Genomic DNA, 23,520 nt, shown 5'->3' on the forward strand with positions numbered 1-23,520 from the left:
AGACCAAATCCTGACTTTGGCAGCAAATCTCAGGGATTCTCTAGGCTGAAAGTGGTCTCTCAGAAGAGCCGCTGATACAGTTTTTGTCTTCTGAATTTCCCATGGCTCTGCTCAATGACTCAGGGCTCTCACTTGGTCCATCATCCAATGAACAAGCAAGACGGAGGTGCTTGGGATGTTGCTGTGTCAGGGGCATGGGGCACTTCTCCCTATCACTGGACGGAAAAACACATTAAAGCTGATACGGGCTCAAGGGGTACTCTTGAGCCCTTTAACCAATATAATTTACCCAGCTTATCCCTAGAAACAATCACAGAAATAAACCTCCTCCTAACAACCTAACAATCACAGCAATAAACCTCCAAAGCACAAAGGGTAAAAATTCCTTCTAGATTAATTGTTACTAATCTGAGGCATTCAGTATTTTGTTGGCCATTTGAAAATTTATGTCCTATGTCCTTAGCCTCAGTAGCATCCTAGGACAGGGAGTTCCTCCATCTCAACATTGCAAATTGTATTTGGACAGTGTTCCTTGTGGTGGTGACATTTCACCCAAGGAGAATGGTGGAATAGGTAAAAAAAAAGTACCTGAAAATTTGAAAGTCAAGAACTGGTAGCCAATGTGTTCAGCAGGCACAAGCCAGAGACAGTAAGCTGTGCTCTAGAGGCTGCTAACATCTTCCCTCTCCTCCTCAGGGGTACAAGATGGATGATCTTTTGACCTCGTACATCAGCCAGATGCTAACAGCCATGAGCAAACAAAGGAGTGCAAAGGGTAGCAAGTGAACTGCAAGAAGCCACTGGCACGTGGTCATGGGGCTAATTCACCAGCTGAGGGCTGTGGGATACCCGTGCAGCTGGGCAAGAACCTTTGCCTCCCAGATGTGGAAAATGAGCCGAACACCATCAGGGAGTTCACTGGACTCTGACCTCGAGGGCTCCAATCCCACCTCCCCTTCCAGCGAAGATGACTATCTTTGACATCCTGCTCACCTTTGTCACCTTGCAACTCAATCCTACACCTCAAAGACTTCTGGGAGACACCACTGCTCTCATAGAGTGACCAAGGCAAAGACACTCCAGCGAGAGGTTTACCTGAACCCATTGGTCGGCATCACAAAGGCTCTTGGGAGACGATTTGTGTGTGTGCGTGTGTGTGTGGCTTGCTTTGTTTTCCTTTGTTGGTTTTTTTCTTAAACATGAGAGCTGTTGGGATGCTAAGAGGTTTTTGGTGAAGTCCTGGGACTTTCAGGTTTGAAGAGGAATATGAGAGCTCTGACCCATGCTGGAAAGATGTCCAATGAACACTGCAGGGCTTGTTTTCTTATCATTACAAAAGAATACTCTGTGTTCTTAAGATGTACATAAAGAAAAAGCAGGCTGGGAAGAGCACATTTTAACTAGCAATCAGAATAAACAAACTTCCGATCGAACAGGCTAGAGTACTGAAGTGCTATCCGTGCAACGCTGGAAATATTTAAAGAACAAATTTTAAAGTTTTGTTTCTTCTTCTATTTATTTTTTAAAATATTAAAAAGGAAAAAAAAAAAATCCTGTATTTCATGCCAGTATCTGGATGCTGACTTGGAGCTGAGGGCAACCTTCAGAACAATCCCTTGCCCAGAGATTCCCCAAGAACCATGACTGCCAGAGGCTGAGTAAGGCACATCTTTACCAACCTAAGAGCTCAGCTGGAAGTGAAGCTTGGAAAATGAATTATCTCCTTTTGCTCCCTGTGTCCAGAAAAATTAACCTTGGGAAGACTTTCTGCAAACTTCAATATGGATGTAGAGGTTTTGAACACCCTGTGCTTGGAAGACTGAAGCCGAGCCTATGTTTGGGCTGTGATTCAAACATGAACTTGGCCATTGGGTTTGTACCAGCTGATGATTTTATTGTGCTTTGTGTGTGTGTGTTTCTGTATAAAGCAGCTCTTCATGAGTCCTAGCTGGACCTGAACCACTCACAGCCAAGGGTAGACCCTTGATTTTGGTGGGCTTTTCTCCACCTTTGATTGGCTGTACTTGTCTGCTGGCTGTCTCGTCTGCTCCCAATACCACACAGTGTGGACCAGCCTGCTTTGGGGCAGAGATGGGACCTGGTGACAGAGAGGAAGCTGAAACCACATTGTGTCTGGGAGGATGCAGGGAAAGAAGCCTGGGGTGTGCCTTTCCAAAATCCAGGCTTCAAAGGAACACATGGCTGGGTGTGGGGTATCAAGAGAGGGGACAATTGGCCACCAAGATCTGGTGTAACCAACACTACGTGGATCGCAGTAGATGCTGAGGCCGCTCTCGGCCCTGTGCATTGGGCTGGCTTTGACAGATTTTGTAGAAGTCCATACTGTGGGGTGTCACGTGCTGCTCTGTTAAGCTCAGCTGGGCTCAGGTCTCCAACACCATGGTGTGCCAGGCAGAATTGGCAGCACTGCCCACCAGACCTCAAGGACTGTAACGTTCATGTGGGATGCAGCAGTGACTTACGACTTTGGCTGGTCCATCAAAGCGAATGAGATGCTGCACGGAGACATCCACCAGCCAAACTGCTGGTGGCTGCTAGGAGATTCCTTTCCTCCATCAGCCCCTACCCAAAGCACTCTGATGATGGGAGCATGGCTACACCAACCCAGGCTACAGTGGGAGACAGCTTCCTTCTCACCATCCATCTCTGACATTTCTCTCTCTTCCCCAGCTGTCCCAGGGAACCCACCTGTCCTTAGACACATGCCTATCATCACCACAACATCACTGCTTTTTCTGAGTCTCCAGCCATCCCTGCCACCCGTTGCACACTCAGCAGACGATGCAGCACAGCAGTGTTTTCCAGAGCTGTCCTGGGTCATCTTTCCCCTGCCACCACCCTCATCCCTCCACTTACAGCTCTGTTGGCATCCCCTGCACCCCATAATTTTGGGCGGGACTGGGACTCTGTGTGTGTACCTGTGTGTCTTATGTATTAGCATCTGCTGGCCTCTTTGTATTCACACCAAACAATGTAATATGAAAAAACATATGTCCAAGTGAAATACTCCAATTAAAACACATCAAGTGGCTTGTGGGAGGCTGTTCTGCACTGTGCAGTTGTGGTGACATCTCCAGGGAGAAGGGTGAGATCAGGCCTCTCGGGTTCTTCTTGTGGACAGGACTTCTCTTTGCACTGTGCAATTCCTGATGAGAGCATTCAGCAAGGAGGAACAAACCATCAGTGTACTCAGACTGGAAAATAATTGAAATCTTTTCTTTTGAGGTAAAAAAACCACTGAAGTCGGGGAGTCTCCATTGCTTGTCCTCGATGACAAGGGCTGAATCTTCCAGTCAGTTTTGAGCTTAATCTCTGCCTCTAGGAAGTGTTGGGTGAAAAGTTTGGGTGGGAGTCAGACAAGCAGCCATGTACTTTAACAAGGTTGCCAGACCTTGCTAGCTGTGAAGCAATGAGAATAGCAGCTGAGATGTGACCGAGGCATTAAATGGAATCACAGGTCCAAGTGGCCAGGCTCACCCTTGGCAAGGCTTCTGAGGATGAGGAGGGTGAGTACAGGGAGTTACCAGAGCATACTGGCCAAGCAGCAGCTACATATATGGATCACAGAGCATTGAGGTGGCTTTTTCCAATGCATATTAAAGGCAGAGGTTGGAGAACCACAGCCAAATCCTTCCCTTGAACACTACAGCACAGGCTGAGGAGTCCATGGTGCACACCACGCTTAACCCATATGCTTCCCGTCTCCTACTTTTGCTGCTCACATATCCTACATGAGTGGTACCCATGAAAAGTTAAGAACCACCTACGTATGCAAGGCATGGGGAGGGGGATTTAATACCATCTACTCCCCATATTTCATAGATCTAGAGCTGCGTTATAAAGATTCATCAGTCCTTTAGCCTTTTTCCAAAGGAGGATCTTAATTTTTTGCATTTCTAGCCTCCAAAATACTCCAAAATTGCAACTTGGAAAGGCTTGGGTGCTTCCCAGCACAGATAACACTGGAACTTAATGGTGCCCTCTCACTTGTGATCACTTCATTTAACAAAAGGCCCACATATAAGAAATGTCTATAGTCTGGATCAGGTAAAGACTACTGTATTCTTTCCCTTCCCCAGTTTGCTGAAATAAGAACAAAACAGGATAGGAGAGATAAAATGTATTTAAAATATCACTTGCAATTTACAAAAACATATTATCTCTTCAAGTAGAAAGATATGGCTTAAACCTGAGAGATGTTTACATCTCCCTTAGAGAGCATAGGCTCCCTCCCCACTGTGTGCCAGCAGCCACTGGGAGAAATGAAAACTGGAATAAATCCCAGGCTGTAGTACAGGTGTACAGACCTTTCAAAGGGAAAAGCAAACACTTGGTGGGTCCAGTTCACACACAGCTCCATCCTTCTGAAGAAACGTGGTTGTTACTGGTCACAGTCTCAGTAGATGGCCAAGACACTAAAAAGTCCTTCAGTCCCCTGGGAATGGGATGCCCTCACCGACAGACAAGGGGAGGAGATTGTCCTGTTAGGCTGTGGCAGTGCAAGAGTGGGGAAAAGGAAAACCAAAGTTGCCCCTGCCTCTGTTACAGAAAGGTACCAATCGTAATGACCCAGTCAGCAGCATCTAACCATCGTGGTGGGGATAGTGTGCCCTTGAGGATGGAGCACACCTGCAAGGGGGCAGGACAGGAGGTAGTGTGTGATGAAGAGGCTGGTCTGATGGAAGAAATCCAGGCACCTGAGAATGAGGAGAACTGAGGGATGCTCAGATATTTGCAGCATGTGTGGAAACAGGGCTTATGCACAGCAGGAATGATTGCCCTGTGGGATGCCAGTGGTCTCACGTAAATGGTGGCTCCCCATGTGGTTGCTGCCATTATCTCACCATAATGCACAGTTTCTTCATGGCTCCTAAGTTTTTCCATCAGCGTTCTCCTATACCCCAAGGATCCCTGACAGGCATGGGAATGTGAAAAGAGCTGTAGGAGAGGAAGGTTGGTGCTCATCTCCAGCAGGGCCATGAAGGCAAATGGCTCCTCCTCACCAGGCAGATCTGAGCCCCCACCAGCTGGTCTCCTCAGCCTCCTCAAGATGGCAGGTCCATGTCCCCTCTCTGCCCATGTCAGGCCAAAACGGCAGGCATGTCGCTGAGCTCTGGAAAAGGAAACACAGTGAGGTACCAAACATCTGCATCTATTGTGACAGTCACTGTGAGCAAACAGAACCTGTTTGAAAATGCATGCAGCCCAGGTTGGGATCATTTTGTCTGGATGATAGCTCCATGGGTGCAGAAATGTGATGTATGGGAGGGTCCTTAGCCAATCCCACCCTGCCTGGCAGAACCAAGAGTGCTCAGTGCCTCCAGCGTCTCTTTTCAATGAGTAATGAGTGTTGAAGAGGACATCTGGAGGTGTCTGCCCCAGCCTCTGCTTGAAGCAGGGCCAATTGAATTGAGTTGCTACGGGGTCTGGGGCTGAGATAACCCAGACTGCATTCTTCCCTCATAACCTTCCTTTTAAGTGTGGACAGCCATCACCAACACACCCACCAGGATCTCGGTACTCCCACAGAGACCACCCTGAGCAGGATGCAGCTGCTCTCCTTGCCCTGCTCACCTGTCTTGAATTTGTTGTAGGTGCCACTCTCTACCACCGGGTTACTGTCCTGAGTACAGCAGGAGAAATTCTTCTCTCGCCACCTGCATGGAGCAAAGCACCTGGGTCAGGCCACTGCCTGATGTGGTGTTCCTCACAACCCCCTGCTGCCTTGGACAGCTTTTTCCTGCTTTGTGAGGACAGGTATTTTGGGATTTTCTCAGGTCCTTACCAAGAAAGGATTCAAGTGCATAGCTGATGTCTAAGCATCCACACTTCATGCATGTAACAGCATTTTGAAGGCAACTTTCTGAGTAAGCCCTGTTTCCTAAGCAAGATTTATGAGCTCCAATGCCCCTGAAATATTTACAGACGCTGGTTCTAAAGCAGACAGAGAAATTTAAAAATTGTGATTTTGCTGGGTTGATAAACCTGACAGGACCACACAGGGCACTGAGGCACTGCTAACGACTCTTTGGTCCCAGGAGGGCTGGGGATGCCCTTGTTTCAAGGCCGGCCCAGAGGAGTCTCTTGTGTGGCTGGACCAGAAGCATCCACAGGACCCTGGGAAATGCACAAAACAGGAACATGGTCCTGGAGGAGTTGGGCATGGGAAAGTCTAATAGTACTGGTGATGCTTTGCAGGGGTGATTGTGTCCCACCTGAAACCTACAGCCGTGAAAACAAGGGCAAAGCAGGACCTGAGGAGAGCAGAGTAGGGTGAGAGGGGAAGGAAGGGAAGGAAACACCTTTCCATGAGAAAAGCCTGGATGCCCTGCAAAAACGCCTGTACAGCTGCTAGTTCATCACTGTCAAACTGCTACTAACTGATTTTTTCACCATCCAAGATCAATTTTAGCACTTCAACCTTTTCCTATGCCAAAGCAAGTCACAGTTAACAGCAGTCCAGAGTGCTCATCCAGTGCTCACCCAAACTTTCTGCTTGCTGCCAGCAGCAGCACCGTTGTACTGCCAGCACACTGCAAAAAAACTCCCCTGGGCTGGCTGCTCTGATCCTCCCACCCACCCACAGCCAGCCAGCTGAAGAGCTGAGCCCAGCACATCCTGCTTTCCTTGGGCACTACTGGGATGAGAGCATGGGCATGCTCCTCATACAACTGTGGCAGAGAAGAACATCCAGCAGCCAAACATGACCAGCTGGGGTGAGCCTGTTCCATGAAACCCAGATTTCCCAATAATCTTTGACACAGTGGAAGGAAACAAAAAATCAGACATTTTTGTGTGAGAGGATGGATTTCCTGTGGGGCATATGCAGAAAGATACAGGGTGCTCAAATATTGAGAGCTTTCCTAACGAATCAGTCCAATGAAACACTATCAAATAGAAAAATCAGTTCCTTTCTAAGCCCATCAGCTTTGATAATAGTTTTATCCTGCTAAATCCAACAGTTCTCCGCTGAATCCTGAGGGCAGACAATGCCTGAGCTGTCAAAATGAAAAGGGAAAATGAGAGCAAGCAGGAGAAACAAAGAGGTTCTGGGGGGACTTTTGGAGCTTTCTTCCCTTTCCAGAAGGGAAAGCTAATGTTCTCTAGTTTAGTTTTACGGGTCACCTGAAACCATTCCTCCTTCCCTCCACCTGGAGCAAAAGATCAGGTTAGGATGGCCATTAACAACTTGGTAGTTACCAGTGCAGAGCAAAGATGAGTGAGATGAGGAATGCAGAGGTCAGATCTGTCAGGATCCACATGATGTTGTACTGCTGTGGAGTCTGGAAGAAAACAACAGGGGCTGTGTCCACCACCAAGGACCACAAGATTTGCAAAAAAAGTTACTCAAGCTCTTTCTGCCTGATTGAACATGGCTGTTCAGCTGCCTGGTTTGCATCTATGAAAACATCTCTCGGATGTTAAAAGCATTTGGTGGCATTTCAAAGTGGCCACTGACCACTGGGTGTTGGTGCCAAATCAATCTCCTTCATAAAAACAGATCTGTGGTGTAGCCAAGAATATTTTACCGTATCACAGTGAATGCCACAGAGACCTCTTGTTTGTACAGGCAGGCCTTGCACTTCTCTGCTTCACCCCAATAATAATATCAGCTGGTAGCATCTCATTTTCTCTGGCAAAACTGCTCTTTACTGAACATCACAGAGAGCCTGGGGTGGCTCCCACTTTAAGTCTAAGAGCATTTGAAGATTCATCCTTAGACTGGACCCCCACCCAAATTTAAAATTGACTGAAAACTGCAGTTCTCTGGAGGGGAGCATTGTAAAATCTAATTCAAGACTGAAGCCAACTACTTAAAGTCTTACAGAGACTCTGGTGGGACTAATGCCCCACGTGCTTCTTGGCCCTACAGGTTGTCTGAGGCAGAATAACCAACAGAGAAATTATGTGAAAATTCCTCCCAGAAGGAAGGCTTATTTCTGTGGTTGTTTCCCTTGGACTTGTGGAACAAGACCAAGTCTGACAAGGGCAGTGGGACACCCTGGAGAAAAAGAAACTTCTGACATCAATAAGGTCCTTCAAAGGCTTAGAAATGGAAATCCTCATGCATCAGCTTGTGTCCCTGAAGGCACTTTCTTTCTTCCTGCACAAATCTCAATATGACTTCTTTTCCCTTATCTCAAGGCCTAAGGTGATAATCCAAACTAGTAAGTTGCTTCATCCTGAGCCAGGAGAAGAGAGAAGGGTATGGTAATACCTGGAGTGGCTTTGAGGTTCCAGGTAAGCCAGGTTTCAGCTCAGGTCCTTCTTATTCAAAGGATCCTTCTTAAAGGATGCTTTATCCATTTGTGAACTGGCCCATCATCTTCAAAGGTAATCATGAACATCCCAACTCTATTTCCCACTCTTGAGACAGAGAAGACTTCCACTTACCATGAGGAAGAGTGGCTGGCTGAGATCCTTCAGCAAGTGGACGGCATTGGTGGTCACAGAGTGTGCCCCAGAGCACCATGCCAGGGAATAGAGCCATGGCTCGTTGACCACATAGAAGTTGGTGGTGATGTTTGCCTCGGCATATTTCCTTTAAAAGACCAAAAGGCAACAACCTTCATTGAGCAAGGAGATTAGTACTTCCTTCAGGCTTACTCAAGGAGATTCGGGAAGATCATGGGAAATGGTTGTAATCTTCTGTAGGAAGTGCTTACTTTAGGACCTAGATAAGGAACATAAAGGAAAGCCAACCAGCCAATAATTAATCATTAACAATTGGTCAATACAGAATAATTGAACAGCTGGAAACAAAAGGAGATAAAATGCCAAAAGATCAAAACCTTTCTAATCCTTCTGCCATATGAATCAATGTAGCAATGTGTTTATAAAGGAGGCTGCAGCAAGGTGGGGTTCAGTCTCTACTTTTGAGTAACTAGCAATAGAACAAGAAGAAATGGCCTCAGATTTCACCAGGGAAGGTTTAGATTGGATATTAGGAGAAAAATCTTAATGGAAAGGGTTATCAAGCTTTGGATTGGCTGCCCAGGGAAGTGCTGAAATCATCGTCTCTGGAGGTATTTAAAACGTGGAGGTGGCATTGGGGACATGGTTTAGTAGTGGGTTTGGCAGTGCTGGGATAATGGTTGGCCTTGATGATCTTAGAGATCTTTTAAACCATTCATGTTATTCTATAATCTCCCCACAGAGTGTTCCAAACCACCACAGAATCACAGAATAGCCAAAGTTGGAAGGGACACAGAAGGCCACAGAGTCCAGCTCTTCAGTTAATGGTTCATGTAGGAACTGAACCCACAGTGCTGGTTAAACAACCTGAGTTGGTTAGACCAGCTGAGCTAATCTTCAGAGTTGGCCACCCAAGTTTGTTATGGTTGCTCCATCAACACATTGTTTCTCAAGTTATTATGAGCTATTGAAATTTAATATGAAGTAAGTTCCTTCTTGGTATAAAGGTAAAGTAATGTATCATCAATATCAGCATTTATAAATCTACCTAGGACCTATCCAAGGTTTACCCAAACGGATCTGCCTATGATTTTTAATAGTCTTTCAGTTTGGGAAAAGGAGGCCCTGAGGAGACCTTAGAGCACCTTGCAGTACTGAGATGGGCAACAAGAGAGCTGGAGAGGGACTTGTTACAAGGGCATTGAGTGACAGGACAAGGGGGAATGGCCTTAAACAGAAGGAGGGAAGGTTTAGGTCAGAGATTAGGAAAAAATTCTTAACTGTGAGGGTGGTTGAGACACTGGTACAGATTGCCCAGAGAAGTTGTGGATTCCCCATCCCCGGAGGTGTTCAAGGCCAGGCTATGGGGCTCTGAGAAAGCAGGTCTAGTGGGAGCTTCCCTGCCTATGTAACTAGATGGTGCTGAAAGTCCCTTACAACCCAAAACATTCTGTGATTCTATGATTTTACATCCTGTGACAATTATAATTGAGAAAACACAAGCATTACTCTTGTGCAAAGGATTTAAGTTTTTTCCTGTCTTTTTCATTTCAACTAGACTTCAATGGTTTTGTACATTGGAAAGAGCAAAAAATCCTATTTACAAAAGGAGAGCTGGACAGGTAAAGCTGGGGTTTTTTTCTGGTTTGTTGGGTTATTTTCCCATGTGAGAGTAGCATTTTTAGAACTCCTGCAATGAATGTGGAGCCCTTCATCACAGAAATTACATTTTCAGTGTGTCACATACAACTGGTAGTAACAGACAAGAAATGATGACTCCAAAACTCTGGCTACAAGAGGGTGATGGTCTCTCACCACAGCATTATGCACTCCCACTGGTGTTTGTGGAAGAACCATGGGAGGTTAAACAGTTGTTCATTCTCCTTGAGTGTTGGTGGGACTGGGGATGGCACAAATAAAAAGACAAGAAATCTGGATACAGCTGTGTTGTTCTTACCAGAAGATCCTCAGATCCTGGTCAATGTGGAATTGAGGACAGTCAGATTTAATTACATGTGCCACCTCTTAACAGTAGGAGTAAACTGCAGTCTGTCACCCCTAAAATACATCAGGGAGGGCTACTGCATCTGAATGAGCTATTCCCAAAATATTATAGTCTCTGGAACTGGTCACTGGAGGGAGACATTGCCCCATGCATGAAGCAGACATAGTCCAGACGCACCCCAAAGATTGTACTTGGGGCTGAAACCTACCGGATATCTTCACTGGACATGTCAGTGTAGACCAGATTGAGTTTGACGATATTGTGCTTTAATAGGTCTTCTATTGGTGCCTTTCTGCCCATCGTGTGCTGAAACCCAGGAGCGACAGATTGAACAAAGGGCCTCACTCCATTATGCAGCCACAGGACCTGCAGGCAACAAGAGGAACCAGTGAATTCTCAGCAGAAGAATTCATGCCCCTAATATAGCCCACTGTTCATACAAGCCCAGTAAAGATAACGTCGTGAGGGACTTAACCCAGCCTGTCAAATGGCATTTCTCCCAATGATCAAAGAAGGTTCAGATGCAGGGTTAGAACTTGCAAGTCACTTTTATCAAGGAATAAGTATCCACTGTTCCTTGCTTATCCACTGGAAGTCAGTGTGTATGTTTCACACAGCCCAGCAAAAGATGCTGTTGAAAATGAATGAAAAGACAGCTTTGGTTTATGGAAAAGGCAACCGAAAATATTCTATTCCACCATTCTTCCAGCATGGAAGAAAAGATCTTCAGCAGATACAGATCAGCGGAACTCCCCAGACATCAATGGGTACATAACCTGATTCCCATGAGTTTAGCATTCATCCACTGCCAGGGGGAGAAAGGCAATAAAGACTCACAACTTATTTTAATTTAAGCCAGGACTTTTTATGCAATATATAAAACAAGCAGGGGTAGCAGGGAATATACTTACATTTATTATATTTATTAAGGGGTGCTGTTTAGGAGCTAGGGCATCAGCTAGTATATACACTGCCTTTTATCCTGTGCTGCTGAAGGATTACACTATTGGGAACCTTCTGAGGAACTAATATTAGGAATATACTCCAAATGATGCCTTTTAAATCAAGTGAAATGCAACAGGCCAATTTTATGGAGGTGAAATCATGCAGAGTACGCCCCAAAGTCCCAATGAGATGAGCAAGAAAAAGGGATATAGAGTGAGGCCACCCTACCAGATGGCGTTTAATCTTCGACTCCTTGAGGATGACATCCAGGATTTTGCGGATCCACAAGTTCCTGTAAGGATGTTTCTCTGGAGGGCGGTAGAGATCAAATATCACAAGTTTATTGTGACTGTCTGCGAGGCGCAAAAAACTACTTAGCGTGTAAATGGACTGATTCATTGCCTGGTTTTGATCTGCCTTTGACAGCGAGCCCATCCCTACAAATGGTTTGTTCTAGAAATAAACAGATATAAAAAAAAAAAAGAAAATCAATCAGGCAGTTTGCTCTGAGAGTCAACTGTATCTCTAAAAGGGAAAAAGTTTGATGTCCATCCTCAACAGGTGGAGATATTTTATTTTGCTTATTTCTTCTACATAAGGAATGGGGGAAGTTAACCCAGGCTGTGAGGACATTGCTTCTGGGACCTAAATTGCATAGCTCAAAGCTACGTCTGCTGTGCTTCTTTGTCCCACCTTGTTAGCTCTGAATGTTATAAACACCAAAGCAGCTCTTTTCTTCTTCCCCCAGCCCATGAGCTCTGCTGCTGCCATGATAAGGTGACACAACACCACCCACCAGCCAATTGTTACAGGTCTCCTTAGCCTGAAGGCAAACTGGACTCAGCCAAGAGACCCAAACTTCAGTATTTGCACTGACTTATTTGAGTTTTTGACTCAACTAGTAGTTCCTCTTCTAATACTGATGCTGTTAAGTAATAGACAACTGGTGTCTCTTTTACATCCAGTTGGTGATAGACAGGAAATTATATAAAAGTTTGGATTGGAAGAGACCTTTAAAGCTCATCTAGTGCAAGCCCCCTGCAATAAACAGGGATGTGTCCAACTGGATCAGGTTGCCTAGAGTCCAATCCAACTGATCTCGAATGTTTCTATCCCTTTACGTGCTTACCTTTAGGAACCATGTTCCAGCGTTCAGTTTCTGCAGGGCATCCCAGGAGAAAAACGAAGCAGCTTTACCAGTGTCATTAGGGTAGACCTCTTGGATGTTAGTTGTCCTTCTCAAAGTGTCGTCATGCATGAGGAAAGGAACTCCATCATAGCTGCCAGAGAGCAAGAGTTCAGGTCACCTGGGGAGCAGGTTCATTCACAGCATGAGCAGACTCAGGCCAGGTCAGAACATGGGTCACTATGAATGCAGCAGTACAGCCTTCCAGTGCAGAGAGTGCAATATGGAGGAATGCTGAGGCTCAAGACACCAGGTTATTTCCAGCCTGTCCATGTCTCAGTTTCTCTAGGGGCAACATGAAGGAGGTGACCTTTTTGCCTGCCAACTCCCTCAAAATCCGTTAGTAACTTACAATTGAAATTTCTTTTTGTTGACATCAAAGTGTTTCTGTGGTTTTCGGAGGACTGAATCTGAATGGACAGTGATGGACATACAAAATTTTCTTCTATAGAAGGGTGTAATTTAGTAAAACATCTAAATGTGTTCCAGTGTTTTTTTCATTCAGTGCCTGGACACAGCTCCTCCTGCACAGAATGTTAGTATTTCATGGCAATGGGCTCACCACAGGCAATTAAAGATCAAATAATTAGGGCAATGCTGTCACAAATCCGAACACAATTTTCTGTTGGTTTGTAGACCTGATATAACCCTCACTGGGGCCTGGAAGTCAGACTAGAGTAGGGACTTGTTCATTATACCCTGCCAAGCATTTAAAACACACTGTAGAAATAACGATTGTTAAATCAATAGCTGCAGCTTATTGACTTGCCTGAGAACAGCCATGCCCTACAGCCCCTGTCATCACATGCCAGCTGAGGGACCCTGTCCCAGCCGTCAGTAAAACCCAATTGCCTGGAGCTGCATGTGTCCAAAGACAGCTCTTAGAAGAAGCAGCATATATTCTGTGAGTGGCAATGTTTTGCCCTCACCTTATGGTAACATCTGTTTCAAGACCATCCCCACCATGCTCAATCGTCTTCAGAAATGACATCTCAGTGTTTTCTGGTGCCAGCTGAAAAAAAAAGGCACATGAGCAGATAATTTTCAAACACACTCCGGAGGACTCTGTAAATACCTTCTGCCTCTTTGTAACATCTCTGTTTTTTCTTAAGGGAACATCATTATATTGTTAAAGCTACTTTAGCCAAACCCATTGTGTAGAACAATAATAGAATTATAGAATGATTTGCGTTGGAAGGGACCTTGAACTCTGTTCCAATCTCCCTGTCAGGCCAGACAGAGACCTTCACTAGTCCAGGTTGCTCAGGGCCCCCTCCAACCTGGTCTTGTCCCTCAGGAACAGTGTTTTCCTTGCAAGCAAACGCATGCAGTGATGCCTTTGGCACGCAGTCCCAACGACCAGAAATGCTTCCCACCCTCTACAGATCTCATGGAAAAAAAAAACCAAAACCAAAACCAACCAACCAAACAAACAAACGAAAAACACACACACACAAAAATTAAACAACAGAAGATGATGATGATGATAATGATGATGATGATGAAAGTAGCAACACACAGGAAGAAGAAATGACATAAAATAATTTCTTCAGACCTACCATTGGTGCTCCACGGTGTCCAATGAGGGCTGGCTTTGGTCCAAGTGTTCCCATCTCTCTGATACAAGGAGAGTACATCCCCAGAGGTATCAAGAAAAGAAAGAGAAGGATAGCCAGGTATGGACCAACAATTATCACCTGAGTAACTGAAAGAATTTGAAGGAGGAAGGCTAGAGTTAATCCACATAATAATGTACAACTCTGCCTTGCCACTTAACTTTTAATACAGTTCTCCAGCTAAGTAGCTTTTGGGCTTTGTCCCGTCCTTTTTTCCTTTATTTTTTCCCCTAATTTTCACTTTCTCTCCAAACAATGCAACCCAGGAAAACAAATTGGTCAAAACAAGGATGCAGGCTTGTCTAAGCCAGGACTGCAGGTTTTATGCTGTAACTACATCTCACTATGCCTGGCAGCAAGATACGGCTTATTTCTTTTTTTCTTTAGACATGGTTCACTGAAACCTCCTCCATATGTTGAAAAACAATCCTCAACAGAAGGATGATAATTTTTTCTTACTCACATGAGAACAAGCACCATTTTCAAGTTTCATTCACAAAGAAGAGTAGGTACCTCTCCTTAAACTATGTTGCGTCTCCTTACTTTGAATATTTCCCTGGTTCATTTAGATGGTTCCTAGTGACCTTCTGTGTGTGACTTAGATAATCCTACGGACCCTGAGAACATGGATATTGCACCTCAGAAACTTGCCAACTCATTATCAGCGGTCTTCTCTGGAGTCTGTTGACACATTGCCCAAGAGCCCGAAGAGTCCTTCTCCTCAGGGACCAAAACACTTCCTCTGAGAAGTGAGCACCAATGCACCAACACCTCTTTCTTGAATGGGTACCACCATCCATCTGTGCCAGTGGCTCTGAAGGAATTTGGGCTTATGCTAAGATGATGTACTAAGCCAGGAGTACCTCAGGCATGGTGGTATACAATGTCCCCCAACCTCCCCAGCTCCAGTTCAATAAGAAAAGCCTTGGACAGGAAAATAAATGCTTTCACCAGTCCATTCTGTGTGTGATTTTTTTTTTGCAAACCACTATCTGAAGATGGGTGTCAGGTAGATAATTTTGGCTATATGGAGAGACAATAGGAGAAAAATTGACACTCTCAGTCAGGTTTTTCTGCAGTTGCTCCTGGCATCTGGCTTTTTCCTTACAACATTCATTCATTCTTCCTAGAGGTGGGCAGGAACTTCCCAAGAGATAACACCAGGAACATATCAAAAAGCTCTTTTCCCTATCTCAGCTGGCTTCTCCTGAGATAAGCTAGTCTGAAGTGGTTTGTCTGACTGGGCTGGAGAACCCCTCTGTACAAGCATCTGTTAGGGAGCTGCCACTGACTGCTTTCTCCTGCAGAGGTCTAAAGAAATTTTCACTCATGACTCAGAAAATGGGTGCTTCTGCTAGTCTCCTCCATCTCAACACAGACAACTGCCTCAGTGTAGGGCAAAACAGTGGAAGGTAACATGCAAACCAGTAACACACTGGGACAGCAACAGGGGAGTGCACAGCCCAAGCTTCAGCCCCACTAATTTCCCTGGGAGATTCAGAATTTAAAAGTCTCCTCCAGCTGGAGTGCAGGTGTGGAAGGAAAGCGCTCCTGTGTGCCTCTTTTCCCATGCTCGTATATATCTTTTATCATACAGGAAGCAGGAACCAGAGCTGCCGTACCTTTCTTATCTGCTCTGACGGCATGAAGAGCCACAGGCCAGGCAAGAAGGACCATGATGGCAATTGCCCCTATGTGGAGATAAGGAGCTGTGACCTGGCAAGGAGAAAAAATGGATTTTAGTCAAAGGATGAACTGTGGAGACAGACAGAAACACCTCAGGACTCAGAGGAGAGACGTGCCCCTGGCCAGGCTAGGGAGGAGTGTGCCCCAGCCTCAGAAGTGCTCCTCACTTCTTTACTTTCTCCTAAATCAGCTGAAGGGGACACAACTACCCTCCTCCATGAAAATATGATTGCCAATACTGATATGCTATAATCTGTGAGCATCTTCCAGTTTAACCCAATATAAACCACTCCAATCCAATCCCATCCCATCCATAGTTATCTCCACACCACACTGCAGTTAAATCATTAAACTGATGACAACAAAGCTGAGTGATATAATGTGGTATTTACTAGCTGTGGTATGAAACTAACTACTGTGGTATAATAGAAGCAGATATATTAGACAATATTGCTGGACAGATACAGTCAATAAATTTGATTTATTTAATCCTAAAGATCAAGCAAGAAGATCATAAAACAAGAATCACTTCTATGCTTAGCATGAATGCATGCATAGAGCTAGAAACCAAGCAGAAATACAGAATCTGAATGGTTGTTGGTCTAACACATTTTTCCTAAAACTAGGCAAATCTGAGCTAGAAACCACTCCATCACCTTCTCATGCTCATCAGAGCCCTGTGGTGGATATTCCAGCTAGAACTGACAGTTACTAAGATATGTGCTAGGAAAAAAAAAAAAAAAAACTCTCCAGATGCAAGCTTTTCCTATTTCTTAGTCCTGATGCTCGATTCTCTAGGCTGGAAGGGTTGAAAAAAGCAGCAGTCACTGGGAGATGTTACTGCATGTGACACTGTCTGCCCTGAACACTTGATACCAGCATCTCCTCCTCAGAAGCAGGATATGGTTGTGCAAGCAGAAGTGCCATCTGAGATGTCCAAAATACCTGAGATAGATTTGCAGGGTTAATGGACGTGACACAGTATCTACAAGAGATACATGTCCTTTGGGAACAGCAATGGGAGGCCACCTCAAAGGGCACAGACACCTGAAATAAACAGCACGTACGGGGAATCCAAAGGCCCTTGCGTCTCCTTCTCCTCATCCACATCCCCTGGTGTCTGTCAGGGGGAGGAGAAGCTGATGGTTTCTCATTACCTTTGCCAGTGCATAACCCAGAGGTTAGCAAACTGTAGAGCACGAATGTGCAATTACCCACACCCTACAAACACCACATCTTCAATTCCTCTGCCAGTCAGCCTGTATTGCTCTCCCAGCCTTCACAAGCACTAAGGCACATAGGGGAGGGGTAATAGACCCAAAATAGCATAGAATCATAGAACTGTGGAGTAGTTTGGATCCTGCAAAGCAGCTGTGTAGACAAAGGCTACATGCTTCCTCCTTCCCAATACAAGCGGGGACTTGGATGCTCAGACACTGAACAGCACTGGACAGCTCTCGCCTCCACCTTCAGAGCTGGTGAGAGCTGAGGAGGCCAGCAACCTCCTCATGAACTCTGACCTCCTGCATCCAGCATTTTGTCCCACCTGACACCAGCGTTCTCCACCCACTCCCCAAAACCCCAGTGCACTTGTGCCCTCGGGAGATTAAGCTCTTCTGAGTCACAAAAGACTGAAACTGTGCTGTACCAGCAGATTGGGACGAGGGATGAGGGAGAACGTTCTTGCTCCAGCAAACCTACCAGCTAAGGGGTCTGATTTACCTGCCCTGGACAGCTGACATTTAACACCTACATTTCTGGGGAGGGAACAAAAAAGGGCTGTAACTTTCTGTATCTTTCCAAACCGAGATGCGTTACATCACATAGCTTGAAACTTAAACCCAGGCCTTGGCTTCCTTTCCCCCAACAGGAAATGTTAAGTCATAATAAAAGTTTACTCTTTTATTATGTTTGTAGGCAGGGTGTATGTTAGCAGGAAGGTAACCTGCTAAGAAAAACCATGTGAAAAACATCCACCATATGTAATATTTTCTGCCAATTGTCACAAAATACTTCTATAAACAAATTGCTCTTTCAAATAGGCCTCCTGACCCCTCTTACCTGGAATGACAGGCGGACAGTTTTCCGGTGATCTCGCCAGAGTATAGATAATGCAAAGAGGGATGAGATAGAGAAGACCAAGACGAGAAAAGTACCAATCTGGGGACACAAAGAAGACATAAATCAGCTTCAGCATTTCTGCATAGGGTATGCCATCCATCTTAGTCACAGCTAATTTAAGCAGCTTGAAAAAATGTTTCAGATGCTTGAGATTGACTGTGCCAATTCAGAGACAGAGAGATCCAATAGGACTAAAACCAAATTCACAATGTTATCAGTACAGCAGGACTGATTTCAGGAGTTGGCTACTCAACTAAGTCAGCTCTCAGGATTCTCTCTGTAATCAGTGGATAAAGAGGAATTTCAGAGGTGATCCATTCCTGCTTGTGTTATGATGGAATATATGCCTCTCTCTCTATTGATACAGATGGAGCCTAGGTGATCAGCTTACATTAAATCCCTGACCTGCAGATGGAATTCATCACTTCTAAACTCAGAAGTGACAAATTCCACCCAAAAGTGACAACAACACAACTTCCTTGTTCTATGAGCTGCCTTGTAACAGGCTTCAGTGATGATAAACCCTCCCATAATTAAGAGATGAGAGTTCATTTTTTAACCAAAAGGGTGAGGCAGTGTCTCAGTCAATTCTTCAGCTTCTTGTTCAGTTTGGTACCAGCACTGTGGTAATGGCAGACACTTCTTGGTGTATCATCTTTCTGCTGACAACTAAAGACAATTGCACCAAGGCCCTAACCATGTTTCAGGGGATCTTCTACGGATCAATCCCTTGCACACAATAAAGCCTCTTTTTTATTATTAATTCGTTTTTTCCTCTTTTTTTGTTTGGTTGGTTTTTTTATTTTGTAGAACAAATTGTTCTACAGCTTTCTGGTTCTTCTGGAACCCATTTTTCCATAGTAAAGATTACTCAGTTTCCATTACTTAAATAAGAAAAACAGGATCAAGCACTCCCATGTTCAGCTATTTCCTCCCACTGCACCATTTGTAATTGCATTTCATCCTACCCTAAACTGCATGGAGAGAGAAGCATTTTTAAATGCCTCACATAGCCTCAAAAATTACTTACAGAAGATGATTCTAACCCATAATTTTACAGCAATAAGTCCCTGACAATTTGTTTCTGTGTCTTCAAAACTCCAAAAGACATTTCCCAAACCCTAGAATAGAATTAAAAACCATAGAACAGTTTGAGCTGAAAGGGACTTTAAAGATTATCTAGTTCCAGCCCCCTGCCATGGGCAGGGAGGCCATACACTAGATCAGATTTCTCAGGGCCCCATCCAGACTGGCCTTGAACACTCTCAGGGAACCATCCAAAGACCAAAAGGTGTAAAACACCGGGATGCCTTGGAGAAGCCATCTTTCTCTCCTGTGGAGAGAGCAGACATTTTTTTCACTGTTGCTGGGGCCTGATCCAGAAAATCATGCAGTGATTCGCATGAAAACTTTGTTTTTGACTTTGTTACCATATGTAGATGTGCCAAATATAAATATCTTCACCTGAATGAGTCACTGCAGGCACCTTTTAGAGTCAGTGGGGGAAAAGGGTTCTTTGAGTGTGATTCATCTAATCTTAATTTAGAGGCCTATGACCAGCTGGATGAATTTCATCCTCAGAGGATTCATTTTCCTCCACTCAGTGCAAAAGGAGTTTGAGTGATCAGCTCAGGTGGAGATATTATTTTCAGGGGTATCTCAATCTCGTAAGATTAACATCTTCCCTCTCTTCCATAGTCTAAGAGGTTTTCTGTGCAAAGAAACACCACAGACTCAATTAAAAGCATAGATTAGAGTTACCAGAAAGTCCTGACTCCCCCCACCTTGTGACTCCAGTGCAGGTACAGCTGCTGACCTTCTGCAAGCAAACACATCGCGAGGACCTGGGAAATCAAGAAGAGATTGTATGCATCCTGGTGGAAGTTGGTGACGTGTGCCAGGAGTGAGACACTTCTGGAATTATTTTCGCATTGGGAAGTTACTTTACACTAGGTCTTCCTGCACAATGTCAATGTTTGCAGGACAGGTGTACAGAGAGAAAAGTTTAGCACTACAGTAAAATTGTTTCTGAAATGGCCAAGCACATATTGAGACTGCCCTTCAGGATCAAAGACATTTTCCTGCATAACAGATAATTGGGCACTTTGGGGTACTTGCTTACAATGGCTTTTTGTGATGAGAGGATCTGAAAGAGGAACGATGGCCAGTGTCAATTATTACTGTATAAACCAATACAGCACTAACCTTGTCTATTTTCTATGCATTTATTGTGATTGGAGGCACATGGGAGAGAAGTCAGGGAATAAAAAATGCCCCAGAGCAGCACAAAAGTACAGAGCAGACAGCAAAAAAGGCAATTCTTCCACATTAACAACAGGGAATGCATGAGGCAGGTACATCTCAGACCTGCCTCAGAAAAAATTGTCTTGGGGATTAAATTACTCCAGTTTTTGGTGGCTGGCACATCCCTTCCACCTGAGGGCAAGTTGGGGCCCTTGGGGAGGGTTCTTGTGAAGCATGCTGCAAACCCCAGCCAGGACAGAGGACAACCTGAGATGCCTTGAACACCAACAAGCCAAGAATGAGGCAAGTCAGTCCACAGTTCTCAAGCTGTTTCTTCACATAGTTCCATATCTAAGTAACCAACGAGTCTGGAGATGAATTTCACCCGAAGAAGTATTTTGCCACTGTGAAAATGCACAGGTCTATGCTCAGGCGTCCAAATGCCTGGGGAAACTTCCCAACCACTGTAAAGGATTCTTTTGGGACCAGTATCACCAGGTATCAAGGCTTAGAGAAAAGAGTAGACGTCAGTGCTCCACTGAGGAGGATCATTTATGATGCAAGTCCCTCCAGACTGTAGGATAGTGCAATTGTATGGAAACAAGATATATAGATTTGGGGGAAGGGGGTTTTCTCTCCTGAAACTCAACTGCAAGTGAATGTAAGTTGTTTCCTATCCATCTACAAACACACTCTCTTTCCAGGATCATGCTGATTTGAAGCAAGATATAAGGCCAGGTAGGATGGGGCTTTGAGCAATAAAGTCTAGTGGTAGACATTCTTGTCCTTGCTTCTTGGCATGTTGGCTTTAATGAAATAAATGCACCCAGCACATGATGAGTAACTTGGGAGCAGTTGAGAGAGAACTGAAATACTGCTAAAGATCTTAAATCAGCCCCATTTAAATAAGCTATTTCAGGGTGAAAAAATGAGAGCAAAAAGCCACTCTGCTCCTTTGCTGCAAGTGATGTTGTACAAAGACTCGGTCCTTGCGTACAGTAAAGCCAAACATTTAGAACATTCTGAGCCAGAAGGGACCCACAAGGACCATCAAAGTCCATTTTCTGTCCCTGCACAAAATCACACCAGGAATCACACCACATTCCTGAGAGCATAGTCCAAATACTTCTTGAACTCAGGGCACTCAGGCAGACTTGGTCCCATGAGTACTTCCCTGGGGGACCTGTTCCAGTGCCCAACAATCCTCTGCGTGAAAAACCTTCTCCTAATTTTTAACCTAATTCTCCACTGATACAGTTTTATGATATTCCCTCATGTCCTCTCACTGGTCTGTCTACTCCAAATTGCTTCCACACATTTTCTGAGATTGCCTAATGTAAGTACAGAGGCATGAGGGCTTAGGCAACCAGTATGTTTCTGACTAACGCTGCCAAGGTTAGAGTCAAGGTCCCTCCTGCCAATCCCATCATCTCCCAGAATCTTACAGCCTTCAACTCTTGCATTCTTGTCTCCTTTGAAAAGAGGGGTGGAAGTGTCTCCCCTCCACCATCTACCTGCAAAGTGGTGATTAAGGGATGCTTCCCAGTGGCAAGAAAAATGGATTCACTGCAATGAGAATTTCATTTCTGTCCCCCTCTTTCTGAATGGCTACATCGACCACAAGATTACGCTGCAAAGTGTGTACAGCAGATGCTTAACTCCACTCTGCTTCAGCCTGAGAACAACCTTGTAATCATCTCAATACTTCTGGTGAGGTGTGGGCAGGCTCTGAACCTACACTACAAGGACGTCTGGGCAGGCACTTGGACATTCGTCTCACCTGAAACATCTGCTCACTTAGATGTTCACAGCAGCTGGATTCAGGTCATTATATTCATTCACTTCATGTCAAAAAAACCTCAGATCTTGTCTGGTACCCCAGTCTCTTAGGGATGGAGTTTTGAGGTTATATTTTGGATTTCAGTGTCAACATACTGTTTTTAGTCCTCTCTATCTATGAATGAAGAGGCCACAAAGCCTCTGAACATCTTCACTTCGTACAGTCAGGTTACCTACTCACAACCCATAGAAAAAACATGGTTGAACTGCAGAGAGGCAAATGTTATCTGTTTTCAATGTTAGATATTGAAAGACTAAACAAGACAAGATTTTTCTTCTCCACTGAGCATAAAGAGTTCTATAATTAGACTCCTCAGTTTAACCTTTTAGCCTTAACAGGGATGAGAAAATTGTCTTGGGGAGTGATTGAACAATTGAAATAATTGAAACTGATTGTGTGAAAAATAACCCACGATGCATGTGGATGGAGAGCACCTTTTTCCAGACAGTTAATGGTTTCTTGTGCAGCATTCTCTTCATCCACTTGTGGCTGGTGGGCAGAAGTCTGTATGCTTCAGTCAGTCACAATAAGGTCACGGAAGCAGGCTTGCAGGTTCCAGCTAGGTGCCATCACGAAGAAAGAGGATATGGTGTTCACAAGCAAAGCCAGACCAGACACTGGTTGATATAAAATCTTTCTTCTCCATCAAGGGCATCAGGGTGTTCAGTTTCCTGATGCGATGGGCTGTTTATGAAAAACACCCCCAGAAAACATCACCGAGGTAAAGGTACTCTCCATCCAACATTACTCAACCAGAGCTTGGGATGTAATTCATCATGGAAGAAACCTATTTGGCCATTAGCTGTTGGAAATGTGTTAGAGCAATCCATCCATTGTATAGTACCACACTGAATGACTTATTTAGATGTGGAAGGGCTGAGTTACACTCACCAGCCCACAAGGCTCCCAGTGTTTTGCTGGGTGGTTCATAAAAGCCTTCAGTGAAAAGGAAGCTCTGCAAACAATGATGGAGGGGTGGATTCCTGGTAGAGTTCTTCTCTGAAAGGATGAGCTGCTAGGATGAGCTTTGCCCAGCCACTGTTGTTACAATACCCTTCATGTTTTGAGACAGCAGGAGCAGAAGTGGTGGCAGGGATAATTTTCCTTGCTCCCCTTTCCCTCAAGGCCTAATAACATTTAAGTAGCAGCCTCACACCTCCAGCACCCATTGCTCAGCATGGATGCACACAGCAGTCTTGCTACAAAGGACATGATGGCATGGTGATGCAATCAAGCAGGACAAGTGTCCTCAGAAATACCCAATGGCTTTGGTTGAGTCACTTAACAGCTTCATAAAAACAAGAAGAAAATGGACCTTCACTGCAGGGGCTGTTCCCAGAGCAGAGGAACCTCTGAAGTGTTTCTCCTGTTGTCTGATACCATCCAGACTACTGGTATTCTTTCAGGCTTATCCACGGTCACTCTTCTGAGGAAGGCAAAT

General features: G+C 44.8%; 2 protein-coding genes across 4 annotated transcripts in view; one reads left to right on the forward strand and one right to left on the reverse strand.

Moving 5' to 3' along the window:
• Positions 1-3,042, forward strand: part of MYO7A (myosin VIIA) — a 100,380-nt gene extending 97,338 nt beyond the window's left edge. For all 3 annotated transcript variants that reach the window (XM_040055494.2, XM_058419307.1, XM_040055495.2), the window contains one exon: positions 697-3,042. In XM_040055494.2, the coding sequence (XP_039911428.1) occupies positions 697-786 (90 nt within the window). In that variant the 3' untranslated portion in view covers positions 787-3,042. The remainder of the gene's footprint in view (positions 1-696) is intronic.
• Positions 3,043-4,505: 1,463 nt separating this feature from the next.
• Positions 4,506-23,520, reverse strand: part of GDPD4 (glycerophosphodiester phosphodiesterase domain containing 4) — a 37,356-nt gene continuing 18,341 nt past the window's right edge. Inside the window, exons 5-16 of the mRNA XM_040056160.2 lie at positions 19,780-19,839; positions 17,936-18,034; positions 15,811-15,904; positions 14,132-14,277; positions 13,502-13,584; positions 12,516-12,666; positions 11,615-11,839; positions 10,650-10,807; positions 8,416-8,563; positions 7,222-7,304; positions 5,596-5,678; positions 4,506-5,134 (exon numbers count right to left, since the gene is read on the reverse strand). Of these exons, the coding sequence (XP_039912094.1) occupies positions 5,103-5,134; positions 5,596-5,678; positions 7,222-7,304; positions 8,416-8,563; positions 10,650-10,807; positions 11,615-11,839; positions 12,516-12,666; positions 13,502-13,584; positions 14,132-14,277; positions 15,811-15,904; positions 17,936-18,034; positions 19,780-19,839 (1,362 nt within the window). The 3' untranslated portion in view covers positions 4,506-5,102. The remainder of the gene's footprint in view (positions 5,135-5,595; positions 5,679-7,221; positions 7,305-8,415; positions 8,564-10,649; positions 10,808-11,614; positions 11,840-12,515; positions 12,667-13,501; positions 13,585-14,131; positions 14,278-15,810; positions 15,905-17,935; positions 18,035-19,779; positions 19,840-23,520) is intronic.

Source organism: Hirundo rustica, chromosome 2 (genome assembly GCF_015227805.2).
Source record: "Hirundo rustica isolate bHirRus1 chromosome 2, bHirRus1.pri.v3, whole genome shotgun sequence".
NCBI lineage: Eukaryota > Metazoa > Chordata > Aves > Passeriformes > Hirundinidae > Hirundo > Hirundo rustica.